General features: G+C 48.2%; 1 protein-coding gene across 9 annotated transcripts in view; it reads left to right on the top strand.

Annotated features, from left to right (window-relative positions):
• Positions 1-25,170, top strand: part of IL1RAP (interleukin 1 receptor accessory protein) — a 62,773-nt gene that overhangs the window by 8,521 nt on the left and 29,082 nt on the right. For all 9 annotated transcript variants that reach the window (XM_073359027.1, XM_073359029.1, XM_073359028.1 and 6 more), the window contains exons 2-4: positions 9,789-9,856; positions 21,103-21,388; positions 22,147-22,339. In XM_073359027.1, coding sequence (XP_073215128.1) covers positions 9,790-9,856; positions 21,103-21,388; positions 22,147-22,339 — 546 coding nt within the window. In that variant the 5' untranslated portion in view covers position 9,789. The remainder of the gene's footprint in view (positions 1-9,788; positions 9,857-21,102; positions 21,389-22,146; positions 22,340-25,170) is intronic.

Raw genomic sequence — 25,170 nt, 5'->3', positions numbered from 1 at the left:
TGAAGTGGATTGTCTGCCTTGTCCCTGTGCCTCGCAGCCTCTGGAAATGTCAGCAGTGCATACATTACTTTTTGTTTGTCCTTCAGCTTGGGGGATAAATTCATTGACCTTCTGAAATCAATTATGTCCTCCCTGAATAATAAATATTGAATGATCATCACAGCATTCCACTGCTGCTTTGAGTTCCGTTCCAGCCCTCCCTTCTTGTAAGTGCAACATATCACGAGACACAGGTTCTCGTAGAAGGCTGCTTGCTAGCTAGACGCTTTCCATGGTACTTTAGGGTCCCTTTGTTTCAAGGTATGTTTAATACTGCAAGTGAAGGGTGCCGAGTTATGTCCTCTGGTCAGGTAAGCGCAGGCACAGCCAGGACAAGTTCCCCACGCTCAGTGGTGTGCTGGGAATATCTTCGGGTCATCTGGAAACCGCCTTGTTAAAATCCTCCCTGCCAATTTAGGGAGCTCACCCCTGACTCCCTCCCGCCAGCGATCATCTGTCTTTAGGGCTCTTAAAAATACTTCTCAAGAGCAGATTTGTTTTGCCATCATAAGCCATCCATCCAGCAGACTTACCTGGCCACCATCACCATGGTATCTGAGACCCTCACAGTCTGTATGGTGTTGGACCTCCCAACACCTGTATAAGGTAGCACAGTGCTATTATCCCCATTCTGCAGGTGGGGAACTGGCGCACCGCAAGGCTAAGTGACTTACTCAAGGTCCCACAGGAAGTCTGTGCTGGAGAAAATCAAACCCAGTTCAGCGTCCTAACCATTTGGCCCTCCTTAGTGCATTAGATTGCACCATGTATCAGGTCTCTCCTTCACTCACCGCTTCCCATTAACACTGCTCAGTGCACTCAGTGTGTTTTTTCAGGAATAAAGTATAAACCTGGTCAGCAAAAATCCCACCCTCCGATGAGTTTGTTTCCCCGCTGGCATCTCCTCTTTCCCTTGTTACGATTATGAGCAAGTGGTTTTGTTTAAATGGGGTTGGGGGGAGGGGAGGGAATGAAAAGATTACACTGTCCCATACTTGGTCCCCTCAGCAATTCACTTGGCCCTGCCCCCTGGCATGGGCTTCAACAGAGGCTAAGTGGGACGCTGCTTTGCAAGGACGCGTTGCTAAAATATTAGGAGCATGTCACTGTCCCAATTGCCTCACCAGTGCTCCTCAGCCCCTGACCTAGGCTGGATTTGAATTGGCTGCCTAGAGGTGAATGGGTCTTTTATTATTTATTTATTTATTTATTTATTTTCACTCTCACTGAATTGCAAATGGCTAAAGGAATTTTAAGAAAAATCAATATCTAAATGACATCAAATCTGCCTTCTCGCAGAGACATCGGGCCCAATCCAAAACCCATCTGAGCCAATGGGGATCTTCAGCGGGAGTTGGAACAGACCCCAAGTATGGAAAAGCTCAGTCCTAAAAGGAGGAATGAGTGAAAGAGAGGATTATAACAGACGCAGCTTTAACAATAGCCATTGCTGTCTTGTGTCTGCTATAAAGTATGGAAATTATAGACACGCTCCAAGGAGAAATGGATGCACGGTTTAAAAAAAAAAAAGTCAGCTTTGCTTCTCAGCTCCGGTCTCAAACACTTGGGTTTTGTCTACAAGGGGATTTTAGCCAGTCAGGCAGTTCTGCTTCTGCAAATCCCTAGGTGGTTTATACCAGTGCAGCTTTCCTCAGAGTGCCCTGGACTAGTGGAAATCAAGCTACATGAGTGTAAACTGTGTCTTTGCTAGGGGTTCCAGAGGAGCAGCCGTGTCAGTCTGTATCCGCAAAAAGAAAAGGAGGACTTGTGGCACCCTAGAGACTAACACATTTATTTGAGCGTAAGCTTTCATGAGCTACAGCATCCGATGAAGTGAGCTGATGCATCCGATGAAGTGAGCTCTAGCTCATGAAAGCTTATGCTCCAATAAATGTGTTAGTCTCTAGGGTGCCCTAAGTCCTCCTGTTCTTTTTACTAGGGGTTGACACTGGTGTAGCTCCAACGATTGGCTCCAATTCCAGTGGAGAAGACGCCTTAGCTGTTGAAAACTGTCTGTGTAGGCCTGGGTGCGGAGCTGGAAATGTAGCAACGTGCGTGGGGTTTGGTGATGATTGCACAGCAGAGGGTGGGGGGAAAGTGACGTTTCATGGTTCTTGAAATGGGACATTGTGACACTTGGGAACTTTTCTTCGCTGATGTCTGGATGAGTGACTTGCTGGGTCAATGGGCGGGCAGAGAATTAGAGAGATTTGTGAAGTGTCAACGTAGGGGGTAGGCAGGAGACAGGTTTCTGTCCCACCAGAATGTCTGAGATTTTAAAAAAGAATTCCTAGCCCAAATTAGGAAGAAAAAATGAATTATTGATTTTTATGCTACATTTTCATGAACTGACAAACTGAAAAAAATTTCAGTTCAGGTCAATCAAAATGCTTTGTTCTCATAATTTCAAAATGTTTCATTTCAATTTACAAGAACAGCCATACTGGGTCGGATCAATGGTCCATAGAATATCAGGGTTGGAAGGGACCTCAGAAGGTCATCTAGTCCAACCCCCTGCTCAAAGTAGGACCAATCCCCAATTTTTGCCCCAGATCCCTAAATGGCTCCCTCAAGGATTGAGCTCACAACCCTGGGTTTAGCAGGCCAATGCTCAAACCACTGAGCTATCCCTGGTCCCCAAGTCTTGTTGTCCAATAGTGTCTGGTGCCAGATGCTTCCGAAGGAGCGAACCGAACAGGGCAATTATCGAGTGATCCATCCCTTGTCGTCCAGTTCCAGTGTCTGGCAGTCAGAGGCTTAGGGACACTGAGAGTGTGGGGTTCATCCCTGACCACCTTGGCTAATAGCTATTGATGTACCTATCCTCCATGTCCATGGATTTTGATCTTTTTTTTTTCCCTGTTTTTCATCAGAAGCAGAAGGTGGCCGTGATGGCATTACCTGCCCCCAAGGCAGATTTTCTTCTAACTCCCAATAGTTAGAGATTGGCTTAAGAGGAGGGTTTATATCTACTCTGGCTTGTGCCGGTTTCCTACCGGTGTAGCTCCATTGAATCGGTGGAGTTACTCCTCACTCTTGCTGGCGTATGTGGGATCAGAACTTTAATTTCTTGGGTGGGGAAAAGGGAGTCAACTTCTCTGCCTCTCTTAAGTACTTATAAGGCCCTATTTCCATAGAATTTGAGTGCCTCACAATCTGTAATGTATTTCTTACATCTGGGCAGGAGCTGGATTTTCCATTTGATGGGAAATAGGATGAGCAAAATATTTTTGCATTCCGAAACAAAAGCAAAAATTTCAAACTTGCCCATGAAATGAAATTCCCCCATGTTCAATACAACCAAAATGTTTCACTCTGATTTTGACATTTAAAATAAAATAGAACGTAAAATGAAAGAATTTTCAAGACAAAAATTCCTGGCCACCTCTAGTATTTATCCTCCCATTGGTCCTGTGTATTTATCCCCATTGTACAGAGGGAAACTGAGGCACATAGGTTAAGTGACTCACCTGGGGTCATGCAGGAAGCAGGGAAATGAACCCAAGTCTTCCAAATCCTACACTAGTTTCCTGAGTACTGTACCATCCTTTCAGTGGCGATAGGCAATTGATTTGGACCTTCATCAGGGCCTTTTAGTCTTAACGTGTCTCTAGATCACTGTCTCGCTGCTTCTTCCATGTCACTGATGGCACAGGGCCAGATTCTGGGCTTCATTCATGCTGGGTGTAACTCCACTGGCCGTAGTATAGTCACAGCAGGGGTGGATTTGATTTTCAGACGAGATGCATGTGTTTTTCTAAGGGCAAAATTCAGCCTACCTCGTTGGCTGGCATGACTGGCTCTGAGATTAGGGTACTCTGTGTGTACTGGAGTGACTGGTGTATTCAGTATTAAATTGTTGTGGCTATTCCCCCTATTGCATTCTTAAAAGCTTCCTGCAAAGGGAGACTTTAATGAACATCCAGCTTCCCAGAGAGGGAATGTTGGGGTCTGAAAACCCACAGCACCTGCTATTGCTCATGCTCTCAGCACAGTCCGGTGTGACGTTAGGCTGCTCTGAAGAGCTCTCCATGGAACATGCAAACTCTCCACACTGATGATTTGCTTCCTGGGAGATGTGTGCGGAAACACTGAGAAACTCTAACAAATGGCAGTGTCATTCAATGCCAAAATCGCCTCCAGAAGAGTGATCTGGTCAGAAAGAAACTACAGTAAATCCCAGCGAAATGGAGCCCAGATGGTTTATGCTACAGTTATTCCCTCCATTGTTCGATTTACTCCTGCAGATATTGAAAAGCAAGAATATGTCCTTAAGGGCTGAAGGGCCTTTTCCCAGCTTCCATTAATGCATTTATCTTTTTCTTTGTAGCTGCTTTTGTTGACTGTCCCTTTCCCCCCTCTTTGGTTCTCTTAGTTTCTGTGCTTTAATTATATTTTTTCCTGTATCCTTTGAATGACAGGATAAAAAAATCCTAACTTAGCAACCAGCCATAGAATCATAGGACTGGAAGGGACCTCGAGAGGTCATCTAGTCCAGTCCCTTGCACTCAGGCAGGACTAAGTATTATCTGACCATTCCTGGCAGGTGTTTGTCTAACCTGCTCTTAAAAATCCCCAATGGTGGAGTTTCCACAGCCTCCGTAGGCAAATTATTCCAGTGCTTAACCACCCTGACAGTTAGGAAGTTTTTCCTAATGTCCAACCTGAACCTCCCTTGCTGTAATCTAAACCCACTGCTTCTTGTCAATCTTCAACCCTTTTCCTGTGCAAGGTGTGGGCCTGGTTCTCCAGAGGAGCAGAGCCCTGAGTGGGTGTGTTATCTGTAAAGGGTGAGAGAGACCTCCTCTGACAAAGTGAAAAATGGGACCCTTTCCTCCTCCCGGACAGTGCTGTGCAGAAGCTGTGCCGGCCACTAGAAGTCATCCATTGGGGAAGGCATCTATGAAGTGATGGGTCTCTGGCCAGGCTGCCCCTCCAGCCTGCCCAATTGCAGGGATCCCCGGCGAGTACATGGCATACACCCCTTTGTGTGCCCCTCCAGATGTCTGGTCCCTCTGCAGAGAGCCAGTTGCTATGGGGCACCTGAGAACCCAAGGGAGAAAGGGTAGTTTTGTCCTCCGGGCAAACAAATGGAGCAGAGCCTTGCTAACTGGAGTGCAGGGGTGGAGCCGGGAGAGCGCCTAGCCTGCATCTATCACCCGTTCAGCGGAATCCTCTAGCCCAGTGCCCGCCTGGAGCCCTCTAGGTACATCCAGGCAGTACAGGACAGCACAAGCTGTCCTTCTTGTCAGTCTCAGCAGGGAGGCCGGAGACTGAACTTGCCTCTCACCCCAAGAGGTCAGCTCCTTTCTGGCCTGGCTTGAGATGCACTGGTGGGGAAGGATAGCTCAGGGTAACCTTGGGCGTGGGAGACCCAGGCTTAGTTCCCTGCTCTGCCCTCGCCTCCTGGTTTGACTTGTCTTTCTGTGCCTCATTTGTTCCACCTCCCAGGGGTGCCATGAGGATGAACATATGGGATCCCACGGTGACGGGAGCCCGATAAGTACCATAGCGAGATATGTGCATCCCAGCAGCCTGTGCCGTGCTGCCCATCGTCTTCCTCCAGGGCTGCTTTCCCCAAGGACCAAATGTAAAGGGGAGAAATGAAAGCCAATAAAGGGATGGAAGCAGTTACTCGCCACACTAGGCACACCGGCTCAATCCGTCTTGCTAGCTTTCCCACATCTGCAGCCCTCCTCTGGGGTGGAGAGTATTAACGTCCCATCAAAGGCAGTGGGAGCTGGGAGTGCTCAGAGCTACTCAGCGCCTTGCAGGATTGATCCTGGAGGGAACTACAGGGAGAAAGCAACGTGCCGAACCTGCTTCTGCCATTTGGGGTCTGTTTTCCCCCCTGAAGTGTTCCATTAACTTTAATGGCCCTCTCAGCCGGAGCACTTAGTGGGATGTCTGAGGGGAGCTTTCGTTCCGCGTGCAGTCACGTGGCTTCTCCGCGGAAAGTAAAAACCTGTCAGGTCTTTATAGGGGCTCAAGGACAGAAAGGGCAGAGGCAGCGTAGTGGAAAATACAGGCTTGTTCTCCTTTAGAATGGGCGCAGGATCTTTGGAAAGAAAATGCTGCAGTTACATAGGATGGTATTTTTTGCCCTGGTGTTGGATACGTTGGAAAGCAGAGAGCGATTCTGGGTGGGGAATGAGAACTCCAGGTAACAAGGCGTGTACAGAGAGCGGAGTAGCATCCTCCGGAATTTGCAGAACTCCCGTTACCTTTAGTGGGGCAAGCTCCGGGAGTAAGTGCCGGCTTAGACTGGGCATTACGGGCCTGTGCCATTGTTCCTAGGGGTCCGGCTCTTCATTGTGAGTGTGCCCTGCAAAGAACAACTCCTCTCTGTCGCCCTGTGCGTCCCATTGCACTTTGTTAAATGGCAGAGCAGCCCAGGCTGTGATCGGATGAGTCCCAGTTCAGAAATGGAGAAGTTGCTGTAATCCGACACGCTCTGTGTCTGTCAGTCTCCAAGGATAAGATCTGTGGAGAGCCTGGAATGAACCAAACTGCACTGCTCTGGATAATGCAACTGGGAGGAAGTTGCAGAAACACTGGATTTCATACTAAAAAAACAAACAAACAAAAATTATCAGGGCCAGTTTGTTCAGCCCTTAGGAGACCACCTTGCTCTTGGGAGTAAAGTCCCATTGGCTTTAATGGGATATTTGGGGGGAGCAAGTCCTCATCTGCACAGCTAAAGGATGCAAAAAAGAGTCCATTGAGATTATGGCTGAATTCATGTCACCATGGGCGAGAGTATAGCCGCCCAACTGATGGCCAAACTCAGCCCTGGGGTAAGCAGGAGAAGCTCCCCTAAAGCCACTGATTGCGCCTGCATACACCCAGGCTGACTTTGTCCTGGTTTGCGTAACTGGGGAGTGAGTGGCTTCAATGAAAAGTAGGGAAGAGGGCTCATTTGTGGATTTATTTTGAAGAGAAAACAGGGAAGACTTTGCTGCTCACAGAGTGGACTCTGCAGACACAAGACAACACACAAGGTGCTGTGACGTCATTGTCAGATCTGACAACAGCCGTACGGTGCGAGAACTTTGCCCCCAGTTCTGATTAAGTGTATTGCCATTCCCAGCTCCAGTCCTCTGTGCTGTCAGCTCTCTGTTCCCAACTGAGCAGTCGCAACCTCTCTCTTTCCTCCGTCTGACCGGCCTAAAAGAAGACAAATAAAGAGGTGTTTTATTGTCCGTGAGGGAGGCTGGCAGGTAGCAGAGCTGGTGTTTATTTTTTAGCCCTGGAGCTGTTCTGAATGACTCAGGCAAGTATTTACGGGGCAGCAATGCAGGATTAGGCTATCAGATGGCATTTCATTTTGGATGACAGAAATGTCACGAGAAGACCAGGTCACTTCATTTTTATTGAGGCCTGGTAATTGGCTCCCAGAGGAAGAAAACAACTCATGAAAAACAAACACAAATGCCTGGATTGTCAGGTTTTTACTGATCTCTAGTGCTCAGACTCTGGAGACTATCCTGGTACCTGCCAGCAGGAATTGCCTCCCTGCATGTTTAGAGACAGCCAACGAGAAATGAGAGTAGGACCTCATTTGTCATGAGTCCTTGCAATGCCCCCCAGGACTGGCTAGGGACCATCAGTAGGACCCTAGTGCTCTGTAGCTCTAGAGCCAAGCACATTCAACGCAAACCTGCCTTACAGTGAAAGGTTTAAGAAGCTCAGTCTGTTTAATAAGAGAAGTTGAAGAGGTGATTGATCTTAGTGCTACATGGGGAGTCTTCTGAGAGTAGAAGGCTCTCTAGCGGACAAAGGCAGAACAGAATCCAATGGCTGGAAGTTGGAGTTAGATAATTTCAGGCTCGAGATGAGGTGCATGTTTTTTAACAGTGAGGGTAATTAACTCTTGTGACAATGTACCTAGGGATGTGGTGAAGTCTCCATCACTTGGAGTCTTTAACTGCCGATTGAATGTCAAACATGCCCTAGCTCAACCACAAGATATGGGCTAGATGCAGAAATTACTGGGTGAAATTCTTTGGCTTGTGTTATACAGGAGGTCAGCTAGATGATCACAATGGTCCTTTCTGGCCTTACAATCTATGGATCTTTGCTGTTTTTTCTGAGGGGCCGGAGATGGATAACCGTTCTTCCTCATCTCCCTCCTCATCCCTTCTGTAAGCAAAGTGAGCCCGATCCGACCTTCCCAACTCCACTTCCTGAGACCCAGAAGATGGTCCCTCTCCCAGGGGGGAAACAACCTTACACTCCTTGCCCCATCATCCGGCCTGTTCCTTGCTAGCCTGCTTCCTGGTGTGACTGGCACCCACCAACCTCCCTCCACTTAATCCAAAATCAGGCGAGGTTTGGGGAGAAGCAGCAGGCTGGGAAGGCAGGGTGCTTTGGGGAAGCTTGCTGGGGAAAAAGGAGGGAGCGTTCCTGGGGCAGATGAGGGTGCTTGGTGGGAGAAGGGGTGGGCAGGGAGTCATCCCTCCAAGAGCCCTGACCTTAACACACACGAAAGTGGCTGCATAAGGGCTCATTGTTTAGATGAGAGTCCCTGTAGGCTCCTGCAGTTGTTCATTAAGCGCTGTATAGCAGGCAGCGAAGGGCTGTGCTGTTGCATTGCTTTAATCTCCGTTATTAGCCAATGGAGCAGGGCTTTTTGCCAGACCAGCCGTTCAGTACCATCATGGCTAGGTGGCTTTGCATTTGCAGCCCGGCAGCTGCCTGCTGCCCTTTGCTTGGGACTGCAGAGAAGCGCGGGATTCTTGCATATTTCCCTCTGCTGCTAGGAGAGGCTGGCCCGGCAAGGGGAAGCATCATGACAAATCATATTAAGAGCAGGTGCCTCAAGTTGGAACCTTAAACCCATGGTCCGGTTTGCAGCGTTGTTAAGCGCACACAGCTCCCACTGGTGGCTGAACTTTTGCTACCTAGAGCTCCGTGCTCCTAGAGATTGCCCCTACTGACACGCACAGCTAAATCCAGATTCTTTGATCAGCCTTGCCTTAGCCACTTCAGTTGTCTGCCTGCCATCATGATCTCCTGGCACCTGGGAATGTCAAACGAAGCCTTCAGTCCCACTAATTAGAGCATCTACTAAATGTCAGCTTTCATAACCTGCAGCTTCTGTTCAGCATGCTGGGAAGGCCTGGAGCTGCAGGGAACTTTGTTTTGCAATGACCAAGAGGATTTGTGAGAGCAGAATGCCAAATGTCAGATGCATAGGTTGGCTCACATTCTTGTGCCCTGAACCTGCACCAGCCGTTCATACCAAGGGATTGGTCACCTACTGGCAGTCCACAGCGGTCCAGCACTGTGGTTTTGGAGCCAAGGCTCAAGACTTCTCTTACTTCCCATGCTGTATGCATGCAGCTGGCAGATGTCCGTGGTATCTGTGTGTAGACGCTACCTCTGAATGTTACACTGAGCTGAAATGTTTCAGAGTAACAGCCGTGTCTGCATCCGATGAGGTGAGCTGTAGCTCACGAAAGCTTATGCTCAAATAAATTGGTTAGTCTCTAAGGTGCCACAAGTCCTCCTTTTCTTTTTGAGCTGAAATGGTTGAACTTGAGATCTGACTTCCACTGTCTAACTATACTTTTGGGCTTAGGTGCCTCATGCTCCCATGGTGTCTCTATGTAAACTTTTACAAAAGCCTTAAAATCAAATTCAGAGGTGCTGGAAGGTGCCAGAACAAAACTGCCACGGACAAAACTTCCCTTCAATGGAAGAGTTCAGAAATAACTGGAACTTCTTTGTGTGTGTTTGTATTGCAGGATGAAGGTGTGCTGTCCCCTGCTGGTTACTTTATGGTTGTGCTTGGCCACCCTCAGCAGCAGCTCAGGTAAGAGAGCTGTCAACTTTTGTTTTAGGAAATGCCAGGCAGTGTATTAGGTTCCACTCTTCCAACTCAGGACAGGAAGCACAAACTCATCTCTGGGCCTTTGAACTCAGCAGGGATGGATTTATTGCTTAAAAATAGTTGTTGTTTTTTAATATTCCTGGATGCAGTGGCCATCTGGGCATCTGAGAGAGCTTTGCAAACACAAGCTTCATAACACTCTGGTCATTAACATTATCATTTTACAGCTGGTAAAACAGAGACTCAGTGGGGGTGGGAAATGATTTGCCCGAGATCATGTAAGGAGCCAGGCAGGGCCGGGAATTGAACCCGAGAATCTTTCCCTCCTGTTTGGATCCGGAACATGAGATTCTGGCCCTTGAATTATGACTCATGTCTCAGTCATGGCTGCTGAGAATGGAACTTCTTGAATGGGCCAAGTTTGCATGCCAGCTTCATTGAGTCATGTTCCTAGCAGAAAATATGTTGTAATCCTCATGGGCGTCTGGCTCGCATTCAGCTGGGCTGCTCATGAAGAGGGGGATTGTATCTGTATCGGCCTCAGGCTTCCTATCTGGGGCAAAGGAGAGATGTCATGATTTACAGAAGGAAAATGGAAAGGGACTGGGGAGCAAGATTTATTAGGGAAAATGCATTGAAGAATGAACATTCCAGGTGGCCAGTGGAGGCTCAGTACGTCCCTCGTCGGCATTGGCCTCGTTGCACCATTTACCGAGCCTGCGCTTGGATAAACCCCCCCCGAATCCCTAAATCAGGCCCCCTCCCTTGCCCAGTGGAGCTGTACTGGCTCTGGTGGGTCCTGAGAGCTCCATGCCCCCGGTAGGTGGGAAACCGGGTCGGATTCACCCTTCCGTGCCTTTCTCTTGTGGAATCAAAACTGCCCTGTCTACCATGTGGACAATCTCCCCTTCCATTTCAGGTAGGGTGCTGCTCCCTGGCAGTGCTCCAGAAAGCATTGCTGCAGCATTTCACGCCGCCACTCGCTGCGGTGACGAATCTGGGAAGCCCAAGCCAGTGAGCAAAATCCAATTCCCCCCGGTGCCGTGGTTTGTAGCTCCTGGCCTGTTGCCTCTGCAGGTGTTGCTGGGTTTGTTCGGGCTTTTGCTAAAATGAGGACCTCAGAAGCGGGTGCTACGAGGTGGGGCAGTATGATCTACTGCTTAGAATATGGGACTGGGAGCCAGGGCTGCAGGGTTCTGTGCCCAGCTCTACCCCTGACTTGTTCTGTACCCTTAGGGAGGACACTTAAGTCCAAATTTTCAAAGAAGTGTCCACTAATTTTAGTGTTTCAGCTGTTGGGTGCCCTCCTTGGGACCCCGGGCCTACTGTGAAAAGGGGTTGAGAATCCATAGCTCCCCTGGGCTCTGCCTTAAAAGGGAGTTAACCGATGTCAGGAAGGGACACACTTTGGTGTCTATGGATGGAAGAACGATATACCGTGGGCCAGATTCTGCTGTCAGTTCATTGGTGTCAATCCAGAGTAACTTGTCTGAGGCCAGTGGAGTAACTCAGATTGTCACTAGTTTAGGTGAGATCAGAATCTGACCAGATAATGGCCATCATAACCCATTCTGCACTGTAAAATACTGGCTGTTTTGTGTTTGAGTACCACTTTCCCTTATTCGCTCCTGATCATTGTTTTACAGATTTGACTCTGATTTTACTGCAAGTTCCATTTGTATCTCTTACCTTCCCAGGCTGCCTTCATATTCTTCACAGTCTTTCAACCTTAGTGAAGGGTAGAGGATTGGGAGAAAATCATTGTCAGTTTTACTGTTGTGGGGAACTAGAAAGGACTCGTTAAGAGCCTGTAATGCTGCCAGCAGAGACGGGAAAGCCTTGTCCTGAGCTCTGATTGTTTAAAGTATCTGTCTAGAGTTGAGGAATAAATGCTGTCCAAAAAGTAACCTTCACTGCCATTCGGCATCATGCATATGTAGGAAATCACTTCCCTTTCCTTACCTGTCAAACAGGCCGGGCGCTCGAGTGGAATGAGCACAGCCGTGCAAGCCAGGGATGCTTGGGGCCAAGTTCTGTGCAGATTTACACCCTAAAGGGAGTCATAAGTTAGTATGGAATCAGTGTAAATTGTTTGGCCTCTCTCTGTGCCAGATTCTGCTCTCAGGACCTGATCCAGCTCCCTCTGAAATCAGTTTCAAAACTCCAGTTGACTTGAATGGTGCAGAATTGAGACCTTCAGTGTACCGGTGTAAATCCACTGTAACTCATCTGCTTTCAGTGGAACAGAGACCAGAAGTAGGCCCCATGGGTCAAATTCATCCCCAGTGTAACCTCCTACCAGGGTTAGGATCAATTTAGCCTAATGGTGGGCAACCTTTGGCCCATCAGGGTAATCCGCTGGCAGGCCGCCACGCAGTTGGTTTACATTTGCACGGCTGCCTGCAACTCCCAGTGGCCGCGGTTCGCCGTTCCCAGCCAGTGGGAGCTGCGGGAAGTGGTGCAGGCCGCAGGTGCCCACCACTGATTTAGCCTGTCTGTCTCCCACTCCGTAGAATGGGTGCGTAGTTACTTGTGGCCAGGGATAATCTGAGGGTTAATAAATTACTGTCTGTGAAACACTTTGAAGAGGCAAAGCTTTGTATCCATTCTCAGGAAACACTGCTACACAACTGTTACTCGAATGATGGGGTTCCGGTGATCTTATTTCTCCTATGGGTGGTGACAGCCCCAGAAGCCCAGAGCGTGCGTATTTTAGGGTGTAAAGTAACAAGAAAAATAGATGGAAATGTCTTGTGGTTTTTTTTTTAAATGAACAACTGCCCCCCAATGCCCTCTGCCCCCCACTCCCGTCTTCTAATATTTCCTGCCTTGCCCCTCCTCCTCCATTCCCCTGTCTGTTGCAATTGCTGGCCAGCTCAGGTATGTTTTTATGACCTGCTACGCCATTTTTAAGCACAGTTCTGGAGCTGCTTTCATCTCCAAGGTTTATTTATGATACTTTGAGGTTAGGTTGTTCCCCACCCAACTTTTAAAGTGAAGTTATGCTGGGGAAAGATGCCTGATTCATGCCCCTGGGGGGAACCGGAAGGTTTAGCTGCAAAGCAGGTACATCAGTAAGCTACCACCATGTGGTACTTACCAATTTGCATCAACCCCGAGCTGTCAGGATTCCTTCTGCAGACAAGAGAAGAGTTCAGTCTCTATGTCCAATCAGGGGGAGCCAACTGCCGGGGGGGGGGGGGGGAGGATAGTTTTATATTTTTGTGTGCATGGTGTGAATGTCTGTCGGCCAGGAGAAGGGAGGAGCCCGTTTCACTTAGGTCACTGATCCGAGGTTAGATGGTTGCTTTCGGTCTCTCCTCACATGAATCAGATTTGAACTGGCGGCCCGTTTGATTCAAGCTCCATAGCATATTATCCAAGTCACCTAATCTTCCCCCATCCCTGGTTTAGTTTTGTATAATAAACCAAAATTATAAGAGACAGAGTGGCCGGGTGACGCTTTGAGACCAGCCAGCAACCTCCATGTCTCACATCTCTTTTGGGTGTTTTGTTTCTGTTCGGCTCAGCTGTTGACTGAAAACCTGTTAGTCACAGTCTGAGGTCCCATTGAGATGTAACTGGATTTTGACGGCCCGGGGTGTAGTTGCAGTAGCCTTGTCAAAATGTATAAGCTAAGCAGGGCTGCACTTGCATGAGGTGTCCAGGGAAACCCCAGCGTGCTGCCAGGAGCGGCCAATGCTCCTGCCTGGTGTCACGGGCATTAGGCTGTGTGAGACAGGAGCTTACAGAGAAGCTGTGGAAAAATGAGGATCCCGAGATCACCAAATACCAGGCATGTTTACAAGAGGGAGGTGCGTTACCCCTGCTTTCCTGGCCAAGTCATTATACCTTGACTACCTAGTGCAAGTGCAGTTGGCTACGGTATTCTTCACTTCCTGTCTTCAACTGGTGTGGCTGGGAGTACATAGCTGCTGCGTTCCACTCCAGAGGTGGCTGCATCTCAGCCTTGGAGGAAGGAACGTGAAGCCCTTGGGGGTCCCTCAGGATGATAAACGAGTTATTTCTGAGGCAGGGAAGAACTGCTCTCCATGTTTCATGAAGGAGAAAGTGGGGCACAGAGGTGAAGTAACTTGCCCAAGGTTACACAATGAGTCTGCGGCAGAGCTGGGAACTGACCTCGGATCCCCTAGGTCTCAGTCCGGTTTCTTAGCGCGCTGAAGTGATGTGTCAGTATCAGATTATCTCCATGTACACTGAGGCTGAGCGCTTTGCACTGGTCTTTCAAGCCACCTTCTTTTACGGGTTGTTTTGTTGCGCTCTCCGCCACACCAGGAGCTAACCAACAAGTACTGCTCTGCTCTCGTCCATGTGTCAATTTCCTCACTGAAGTGGGTGGGAAAGTGGGGACTTACTTGTTTTCCTCAGGCTTAAAAGCCTCTCACACCCCATTTTTATTATGTCGGGCTCAGTTTAAAAATGTGGAACCTGCCAGAAAACACTGAAGGTTTTCTTAGGGCCACTTGCATGCCTTACAATAAACACTGTATTCATGTTTACCTGTTTTACAAATGGGGAAACTGAGGCACTGAGTGGGGAAGCGATTTGCTCAGGGTCACCCAGCCAGCCAGTGGCGGAGCGGTGAATAGAACCCAGGTCCCCAGAGTCTCAGTGCAGTGCCCTAGACACTTACCGTGCGTGTAGCTATCTGATGAGATTTGGGCGCATGTGCGTGCATGGGCACTTCTGTCGGTGTGTTGTGCACGTGTGTGGGGAGGAGATGGGCTCTGTGTCCGTAGGGGGCGTTCCCAATGAGGGTGTGGGGAGTGTTGTGAACAAAGCTGCCAAAGATTTCCAGAATGTTTATTTTCTATTTTCCGGGGGTTGAGCGACACCGTTATTTTCCCTCCTTCCCCAGCACTTTCCTGTGTGCACAGCGGAAACCCCCAGCTTTGCTCAGCTTCTGAGCAGGGTCCTGGCTCCTTGCTAAGCCTCCTCACCCGTTATACAGCCAGGCTGAGCAAGAGGGCAGGTTTTTAAAGCAAGAGATCAAAGATGATAATAAAGAAATCTCCCTGCGTGTGAGGTCGGTGCTGTAACACCCACAACCCGGGCCATTCAAAGTTAACTCCCCTCCCCGATACGAGCTGCTTTTCCTCGTGCATCAGAGAAGTACTGCGGAAGGAGAGAGTCCTCCCGTCTCATCCTTATCTCAAGGAACATTGAATTCTGTGCAGTGGCCTTCAAGTGACCTTTGTCTCTGCTCTCCAGCCTCCTGTGTCAGAGGTGGAGCCTTTGCTTCTGACACACCAGGTGGAAGAAGTTTGCCCACCTCCCTGCACCTCGCTTGCTCCGCATCCCTTTCCCATGCAGGAATGTAAACCAGCCTCTCCCCTGGGACCTGCAGCCTCTGAACAGCTAGTTCCACACACTGGTGTTTACTGATGCTGGCTTTCCATGCCCTGTCTCCTTCTCTTTGTCTCCCATCCCATTTCTCCTTTCCCCTTCTGCATGCATTGTTCCTCTTGCTGACACATTGAGATAGGTTGGTGGTTTAGGGCATTGGACTAGGGCTCAGAAGATCTGGGTCTAATTCCAGTCTCTCTCATGAATGTGCTGCGTGACCTTTGGCAAGTCACGCAGTCTCTCGGGACCTGGGGTCCGCCAGCTCTATTATGGGTATAACAACAAGTATCTCATCCATCCTTTGTCAATTCAGATATTAGCTCTTCAGGACCTGGACTGTCTCTTCCTGTGTGTTTGTAGAGCACCAGGCTCAGCGGGGCTTCAGTCTTGAGTCTGCAGCAGTACAAATTAATGCTAATAATAGTGATACTTGCATGCATTATTTTAAAATTAAATTGTATTGGCATCTCCAGGGTGAGTATCCATGGACTGAAATAGAGTTTCATCAGCTCTCTCTGTTAGGCATCTTTAATCATATAATCATAGAACTGGAAGGGACCTAGAGAGGTCATCTAGTCCAGACCACTGCACTCGGGCAGGACTAAGTATTATCTAGACCATCCCTGACAGGTGTTTGTCTAACCTGCTCTTAAAAATCCCCAGTGATGGAGATTCCACAACCTCCCTATGCAATTTATTCCAGTGCTTAACCACCCTGACAGGAAGTTTTTCCTAATGTCCAACCTAAACCGCCCTTGCTGCAATTTAAGCCCATTGCTTCTTGTCCTATCCTCAGAGGTTAAGAACAACAATTTTTCTCCCTCCTCCTTGTAACAACCTTTTATGTACTTGAAAACTGTTACCATGTCCCCTCTCAGCCGTATCTTCTCCAGACTAAACAAAGCCAATTCTTTCAATCTTCCCTCAGAGGTCATGTTTTCTAGACCTTTAATCATTGTTGTTGCTCTTCTCTGGACTTTCTCCAATTTGTCCACATCCTTCCTGAAATGTGGCCCCAGAACTGGACACAATACTCCAGCTGAGGCCTAATCAGCATGAAGTAGCGCAGAAGAATTACTTCTCGTGTCTTGCTTACAACACTCCTGCTAATACATCCCAGAATGATGTTTGCTTTTTTTGTAACAGTGTTACAGTATTGACTCATATTTAGCTTGTGATCCACTATCACCCCCAGATCCCTTTCCGCAGTACTCCTTCGTAGGCCGTCATTTCCCATTCTGTACGTGTGCAACTGATTGTTCCTTCCGAAGTGGAGTACTTTTTATTTGTCCTTATTGAAGTTCATCCTATTTACTTCAGACCATTTCTCCAGTTTGTCCGGATCATTTTGAATTTTAATCCTGTCTTCCAAAGCACTTGCAACCTCTCCCAGCTTGGTATCATCTGCAAACTTCATACGTGTACTCCCTATGCCATTATCTAAATCACTGATGAAGATATTGAACAGAACCTTACCCAGAACTGATTCCCGTGGACCCCCACTCGTTATGCCCTTCCAGCATGACTGTGAACCACTGATACCTACTTTCTGGGAACGATTTTCCAACCAGTTATGCACCCACCTTATAGTAGCTCCATCTAGGTTGTATTTCCTTAATTTGTTTATGAGAAGGTCATGCGAGGCAGTATCAAAAGCCTTACTAAAGTCGAGATATACCACGATATCTACCGCTTCCCCCCTATCCACAAGGCTTGTTACCCTGTCAAGGAAAACTGTCAGGTAGGTTTGACACAATTTGTTCTTGACAATGAGCCCATTGCTATGATATCTGAGGATCTGTCTACGCAGCAAATTAAAACCCATGGCTGGCCCGTGCCAGCCCCCTTGGCTCATGGGGCTCGGGTTGCTGGGCTGTTTCATTGCTGTGTAGACTCCCAGGCTCGGCCTGGAGCCTGAGCTCTGGGAGCCTCCCACCCTGCAGGATCCTACAGCCTGGCCTCGAGCCCAAGCCCAGAAGTCTACACAGGTCCTTCAGACCACAGCGCGAATGCGGATTCCACCTAGCTTACCCCCGACGGGTCTAATTTGTGCAGGGAACATTTCAGAGACAGGCAACTGCCTGTGCCAGGACGGTGAAAGCCCGAGCCCAAGGGAGCGTAAGCCCATGTGGCTCCACTGATTTCAGTGGAGCTCTGCCAGCTGAGGTTTGCACCCTGAGTTCTGGCAGGTTCTCGTGCACTGATCCCCGAAGCCCTCCTTGGTGTCATTGTTCTGCTCAGGATATGTGGCACTGTGTAGTATGGATGATTTAGTTGGGGTTGGTCCTGCTTTGAGCAGGGGGTGGGACTAGATGACCTCCTGAGGTCCCTTCCAACCCTGATATTCTAGGATTCTATCCCATCAGTATTGAGAATGAAATCCTTTGTGTTGTGGAAGGATATTCACGGGACTTGAAACGTCCAGGGAAGAACAAAATGCCCTTGTCACTGGTTGAGACCGACTTCGCCAACTGAAGTGTTATGCGCTTGCTGGCAGCGGCAGCAAATACGTTTCTGAACTTCTAATGCAGCCTAGTGGATTGGGAGTGGGAGAGGTGCAGCAGGGAGTTGCACACAAAACACTGCTGAAGGCAAACACATCAAGATCGGTTTCCAGCACAGATTAAATCTCCCCACATCCTGGGCAAATGATACAACCAGCTCTCTCCAAGCCTGACAAACCCAGCTGGTTCTGAATCATTCTGCGACAGCACCGGGCTAGTCACTGCAGCAAAGGGCATTATCAGCATTGGGAATCATAGAATCCTAGAATATCAGGGTTGGAAGGGACCTCAGCAGGTCATCTAGTCCCACCCCCTGCTCAAAGCAGGACCGAAAAGAGACACTGAACAGCTGAAGAAGAAGAAATGGCTTTCGTGTGCGTGAGAGATCATTCACATGTCCTCTGAGACAAAACCCAACCTCTCAGGCACAAGGCACCCACTGTGGTAAATCTAAATGCAGATCAGCCTGTGGGTGATGGCCGCCTGGCTACATCCTTTCACAGCAGCCTGAGCCAGGTAGGAGGGGGTTGAGGGGAGCCCGTCTCATGCCCTGAAAGGTTTATATGTCCGATACAGTGCTTGTTTCTGTCATCCAAGTTGAGATTGATGGTCCTTGGCTTTCCTTCCTGCGCTCTTGGGGCGTTTATCGAGATTTATGGAGCCACGAGGGCTGGGGAGCAGTCAGCCTCTCTATGTTCACAAGTAAGGTAAAGCCAGACCCCTGCTTTGTGGTGTAGGGTGTAGCCGTCCTTTATCAGCATGGCTGTCTGCTGCATTTCGAGTTAGTTCACTGAGGTTTGGAGCCGACCTTCTCCAAATTGGGATTCCTCAGCATGTCTTGACTCCTGAATGTGTGACAGCCTTCCTAACCTGTCAGGAAAATTTACTCAGCCCCACTAACACATCTCCGTGCCCCCCGGTTACCATAGTGACTGACAGTCACGGAAAACCACAATTCTCTTTTACGTGGCCATCCACCAAGATCAACCCCCCACCACACCGTGGGCAGTGCTGACTTGGGAGCTCTTCCAAAGTACAAAGGATTGTTCAGGATTGCGGAGTTCATTGGCCTTGAGCCCAGAACTTCAGTATTGCCATTTTTACGTAGGTTTCTTTTCCCCTCTGGCCCTGCCATGTGAAGAAATAAAGACAACTGACACTTACCCAGCCCAAGGGGACACAGTGAAGTCAGTGGCAGATGGAGCGCAGATGAGAATGAACCCCAGGGAGCCCTCATGTACGGTCCCCTGATCTAATCCCAAAACATCACTCCCTGGTCACAATCCCTTCCCTTAATGGGAAGCAGAGACTGGGATGAGGCTTTAGGCTTTCTTTGTGAAAATAAATGCCCCTAAAGCAAATAGCATAAAGCTTCATCATGCATATAGCAGTCAGTCACTGACCGAGCAGTCTGCTTTGTTAACAACTCTGAAGTCCTGACCTTGTATAAATCAAGTAGCCTGGACCTCATGGTTCTAAGTAGCTTATCAATGTATTGGTCACAGTTAGCCTTGTCCATGATGTATTTGTCCCATTCAGCTTTGACCATGATGCTGGTTAGCCAATGTTTTGGACTTACAGAATGAGGTTTTCAGTAGCACTCAGCATTGGCCTGACTGTTTCCAGGGAAGTCCCATAGAAGTTTTACCACAGATTTCACGAGAAGCAGCGTTAGGCCAATGCTGTGTGCTTCTGAAAACACCAGCCAGAGAGTTTAAAGGGAAATAATTTTAAAAAATCTAGTTTCACTTTTCACTCTTTATGCCGTTTGCTATCTGCACTCTGAAGAATGACATGACACCGCTCAGATTGGCTTCCTGTTGACAGTCCATTTTGCTAGGTTTCTCCTGCTGGTTTGGGTTTCTCACATTCCAAGGGAATACACATTCAGTTTTCATTGACATTTTTAGAATCCCAGGAAAAACATTTCTATTCAGATTGGGTCAGATTCTTCAATTCTTACATTTAAGTAGCACTTAGTTATGCAAGCTACTGTTGCTCAGTGCAAGGGTTGCGAAGTCTGTCCCATTAGGTTGTGTTAGCCCTGCTTTTCTCCTTGTTTTTAAATGTCAGTTTTGGGCCAAAATACTTTCCACTGCCCCTTTGAGGAGTAGGATGTGCCAGAAGAGCCTGATCCCTCGAAGGCAATGGGAGACAGCAGGATTGGCCCAAAGAAAATAGGTCTGACGACTCTGGTTTTCTGTCTAGCAATGCTCCTCTGATCTCTGCACATGTGAGAGGCTCTGTGGTAAATCCCCTCCCATGTGTATTGTCATGGTATCTGACTGCACTGCTGCATCTGACTTGGTTTTCTGTGTGACTCACTGTGGTTTTCTGGGTTAGCATGACTAGGAGGCTTTGCACGACCTGACACCTCCCACCAGACACAGCCCTGTTTTCCGTATGTGTGCAGGGCCTGCCCGCTGAGGCAGGATGTGTTGTCACACCGCTAGCCTCTCTCGGCTCGCAGAGGAGAATTAGGAAAGACGGTGGTTAGCCAGCACGACGGGTTTGGGGTTCACTTGCATTCCGTGTCCCTTTTATTAAGTAGCTTCCAGGCAAACGCGGGAAAAGATGCTGTTAAAGAACAATTAACCTTTCGCCTGTGCTTTGCCTTTATTTCTTTGTTACTGAGGAAGATGAATGTGGGTTTGCTCTGCAGCTTTCCTCCTCCCAGCCCAGCTTCTGCCTCTGGCAGACCCTGTAGTGAGCCCCCCTTGATCCTGCTTTATGACGTGTGTGGCCATGGGAATGCAGCTCGGGGCTCTGTTTCTTTTCCCATGCTGCTTCCTAGGTCTGGAGCACCCTCCCCAGAGAAGTATGATGTGCCTTCTCCCATGCCAGGTCCTCCCGCTGTTCCACCGGCAGCCTTGCCCCCCTGTTTCCTTGCCTACACTATAATAGAAACAGGTCGCTGTGTAGATGGCAGCCCAGTGCCACTGAATTCTGCAGCAACAGCCCTTAAGTCCTGTGGCAATGTTAACCGATTCTACCGCCGTGAAATACCCTACGTTCCCGGCCCCTGCCGCCCCACACAAATGCACACACAGCTGTGGCATAGAGTTCATCAGGGAGTCATTTTCAGGTAGGATTTCTCTCCATGCTGTCCGGGAAGCCTGGCTCTACCCACTCGCGTCCTGTGATGTTGCCCTGGCAGGGACGCATATCTTGGGGAATTGTAGGAAGAACAGCAAGAAGAAGCCAGGTTTCCAGGTGCCTAGTACTCTGAAGGCAGCATCCCCAGCTCTGTCTCCAATGACGCCGCTAGACACGTTGATTTCAGTGGGAGCAGGAGCGTGGGCAGCTCTTCTTTTCTGCCCACGTGAAAGCTAAGGTGTCTCTTCCTTCTGGCCCTAGAGCGCTGTGATGACTGGGGAGTGGACACCATGAAACAAATCCAGGTCTACGACGGGGAACCAGCTAGGATCAAATGCCCGCTCTTCGAGGCCTTCTTAAAATACAACTACAGTACAGCCCATTCGGCTGGCTTAACCCTGATCTGGTACTGGATTGGGCAGGACCGGGACCTGGAGGAGCCAATCAACTTCCGTCTCCCAGACAATCGGGTCAGTAAGGAAAAAGACACCCTTTGGTTCCGGCCTGCCCTTCTCAACGACACTGGGAATTATACCTGCATGCTCAGGTAAGCAGCGCAGTAGGGCGGAGGGCGTCAGACTGTAGGGCACACAAATGCCTTTTACATAACAAGAAAATTGTGTTGCTCGCTTAATATCTTATATCACATAAGAATTAACGGTGACAATGTGACAGTTACAAGAATTCTCAGTGCCAAGCCCATTTATATTATAATAATGCTTAGCACCTTGCAGACGTTAATGCACATACCTCTCCATGCTAACTGTGAGTGTCCACGGGGAGAATACTGGCAAAATCCACACGCCCCCTCCAGTAAGGAGCAATCTCTATATAGAAGTGGAGATGGCTTCAGAGGCAGGGTAATATGTCAACTGGATGCTAATTTGCCAAAGTTTCCTGACACCCCAAAAGAGTTCCAGGGAATTAAAAACAGCTCCAGGTGCAGGAGAAAATGAATGTAGCATCCCCAAAGCAACAAAGAGGAGATCTCAGTCTGTCTTCCTTTTTCACGTCTTAGCCCCCGTTGTTTTCATTACGTTGGTAAAGGATGGTGCAGTACGTGAGTTGTCTTTGCATGGGGAAAAGTGTCTTTAGGTTTTTCTAATGCACTGTGCGGCTGCTGTGTCTGTCTCAGTGTGTCTGTCTGGAGTTTTCCTACATGCAAATACGACAATAGAGGCTGGATCTATCTCATCAGAGCCGTCATTTCTGTGACCCAAACTGTGACTTTTAATTTCATTTCATTCATAATGCCACATGAATAAACTAGACCAAGCTAATCGTGTTTCCCTCCTCTGTGCTTAGAAACACAACCTATTGCAGCAAGGTCGCGTTTCCCCTGGAGGTTGTTCAGAAAGACCAAACTTCTTGCGTCAGCCAATCAATAAAACCTACTGAAGAGCTGTTCTATTTGGAGCATACTAACGAGAAGATCATTTGTCCAGATATTGATGGCTTTTATCCTCCCAGCGTAACGCCAACTGTCAACTGGTACAGGGTAAGAAAGGGAGTAGTGGGGCTAAGAACCAGGAAGCCAAATTCTACCCCCAAACTCCCTGATGCAACTCCACTGAAGTTACTGGAGCTGCTGCCTCGATCTTGCTCCCTTTGAAGTCAGCAGTGAAACGTCCCTTGCTGGCACTGACGCAGGAGTGGGGCCTAGATTAATCAGACTGGGACTTTTCAGCTTGGAAAAGAGACGACTAAGGGGGGATATGATTGAGGTCTATAAAAATCATGACTGGTGTGGAGAAAGTAAATAAGGAAGTGTTATTTACTCCTTCACATAACACAGGAACTAGGGGTCACCAAATGAAATTAATAGGCGGCAGGTTTAAAACAAACAAAAGGAAGTATTTCTTCACACAAAGCACAGTCAACCTGTGGAACTCCTTGCCAGAGGATGTTGTGAAGGCCAAGACTATAACACGGTTCAAGAAAGAACTAGATAAATTCATAGAGGATAGGTCCATCAATGGCTATTAGCCAGGGTGAGTAGGGATGGTGTCCCTAGCCTCTGTTTGCCAGAAGCTGGGAATGGGCAACAGTGGTTGGATCACTTGCTGATTACCTGTTCTGTTCATTCCCTCTGGGGCACCTGGCATTGGCCACTGTTGGAAGACAGGACACTGGGCTAGATGGACCTTTGGTCTGACCCAGTATGGCCGTTCTTATGTTCTAATAAGGAAGAGTTTAGTCTCAAGGTGACCTTCTGGAGAGGGCAATAGACTGAGACTCAGGAAATCTTGGTTCAGTTCCTGGGCTGTTGAATGACCTTGGGCAGGTCACATGCCCGCTCTGGGCCTCAGTTTCCCCATCTATAAAATAGGGCTAGCCATACTGACCTCCTTTGTAAAGCGCCTTGACATCGATGGCTGAATTATTACTATTAGGTGAAGAGGTTGGAAAGTGACGAGTGATTTTTGGGGGGCCCGACCGGAGGTACCACCTGAAAATTAGGCTCCTTTCTGGTGTCTGCAGTTGAGTGCTCCTCACTTTTGAAAATCTTGATGTCTCCTTTGAGGTTTTCGAGATTCTGCTTGCCCTGGCTAGCGACAGACATAGTAGTGTCCAGCTCTGTTCCTGGCAGGGCTAGGTGACACAGTGGTAAGAATGTTAGGGGCTGGGCTACACTTTCCTGCATGCTAAGCCAGTGGTGAGAAAATCCCCTAGGTAGGCTCAGTGGAGATGCAGCCACACAGGGCTGGGAGGCTAAAACCGCTGATGTTTTGTACAGCAGTTTGAGATTCGTAGATGGAAGGTGTCGCAGGTGTGCAGCTGTATCTGGTCTAACTAAAACCCTTCGTTCGGGCCAAGAGGAGTAGCTTCATATTGGTGGTTTAAATGACTAATTGGTATCATCCATCGATGTTCAAATATCGACAATCAATTAGCAGAATGAAACAAAGAGCGCCATTTAAATCATTTTCCTGGCAGCAAGCCATAAAAGCCACTTTGCCTAGTAAAAGCCATTAACAATGGTATATTACCTCTGTCTTCAGCTGTCACATTAAGATAAATCTGAGTTGGAAATGCACCATTCAGAAATAATCACTTGGAAAATGTACAAATCTTTGGCTTTTATGACAGTCAAGTTATCATCAGCCTATTTAGAGGATATAAACCTTTCTGAAAAGGAGCCTGTAACTTGGCACTTGGGACAGGTTTCCTGCTTTTTCTGACAGAGGAAGGCTTATTAAGGTTCCTGTACTGTGGATTTCTTTTGGTCAGTTGCTCATTTTGGGTCAAATCCTCAGCTGACATCAAGTAGCATAGTCCCATTGAGAGCAAAAGTGCTATGCCAGCTGAAGATGTCAGTTTGCAATTTGGTGTCAGTTTGTAAATAGAGTTAAGTTTACTTCTTGTCCTTTTTTTTTTACTTCCATGTCTTTCTTTCTTCTGGGACCCTCACCCATTGCTAAGAGCTCTTTCTCTTTATAGAACCTGATAAGTTAGAGATGGAATAAACCTACTGGGGTCATCTACTCTTATCGCCTTACCTTTTCAAGATTATTCCTTGCAGTACCTGCACTCACTTTCATAGAGAGAAAGAAGAGGAAAAACCCAACACACGAGAGGGAGCGGTGGAGACAAAATTTTGTTGCAGTTTTGTTAATGCCCAGATACTCCAGTGATTAAAAGCATTGGAAGTGCAAAGATGGTTAAGGTTTTACTTGCCAGCGTTTCCTTGTAAATGTTTCCACAGCCCCATGGCTCTCGTTATGGGACTTTCCCCCTGATCTCCAGCCAGAGGTTTTCCTTTTTAATTTCATCCCATTATACCCTTGGTACTGAGCTAAATAATTCTTCTCCTTCCTTGGTGTTTACACCCTCTAAATAACCTGTAGATAGTTAAGTCTCCCCTTTGTTCACTGCTTAGCTAAGCTGTGTGCATTTATGGGCTGATTTCCAGAGGTGCTGAGCACCTGCAGATCCAGCTGGCTTTAGTGGGTGCTCAGCACCTTTGAAAATCTGAAAATCACAGCCTAAAAGAGCCTAATGGCCCAAGGAGTTTAAGGGATGTTATGGCAGGAGACACCAGCAGGTGCTGTTACAGTCTCACCTGTTAGCTTTCTTACAGTGTGAGCAGCATACAGTCCGAAGACACGCTGTATGGTTGGTTTTGTGATGTGGAGTCTTTGGGGGAGTGGTTATAAACAGTAAGGGAGTTTGCTGTCTGTCTTAATCTCTCTAATTCTTGAGGCAGAGTTGCTCTCTGGGAACTGGGCACTGGCTGATATTTCTGAAAGAGGGGATTTGCCTGCGGGCTGCATGTGGCATTCTCTGTTTCAGCACAGGTGCCTATAGTGTGAAAAAAGAAGTTAAAGA

The sequence above is a fragment of the Lepidochelys kempii genome, chromosome 9 (assembly GCF_965140265.1).
Source record: "Lepidochelys kempii isolate rLepKem1 chromosome 9, rLepKem1.hap2, whole genome shotgun sequence".
NCBI lineage: Eukaryota > Metazoa > Chordata > Testudines > Cheloniidae > Lepidochelys > Lepidochelys kempii.
This window is presented reverse-complemented; position numbering and strand designations above follow the sequence as displayed.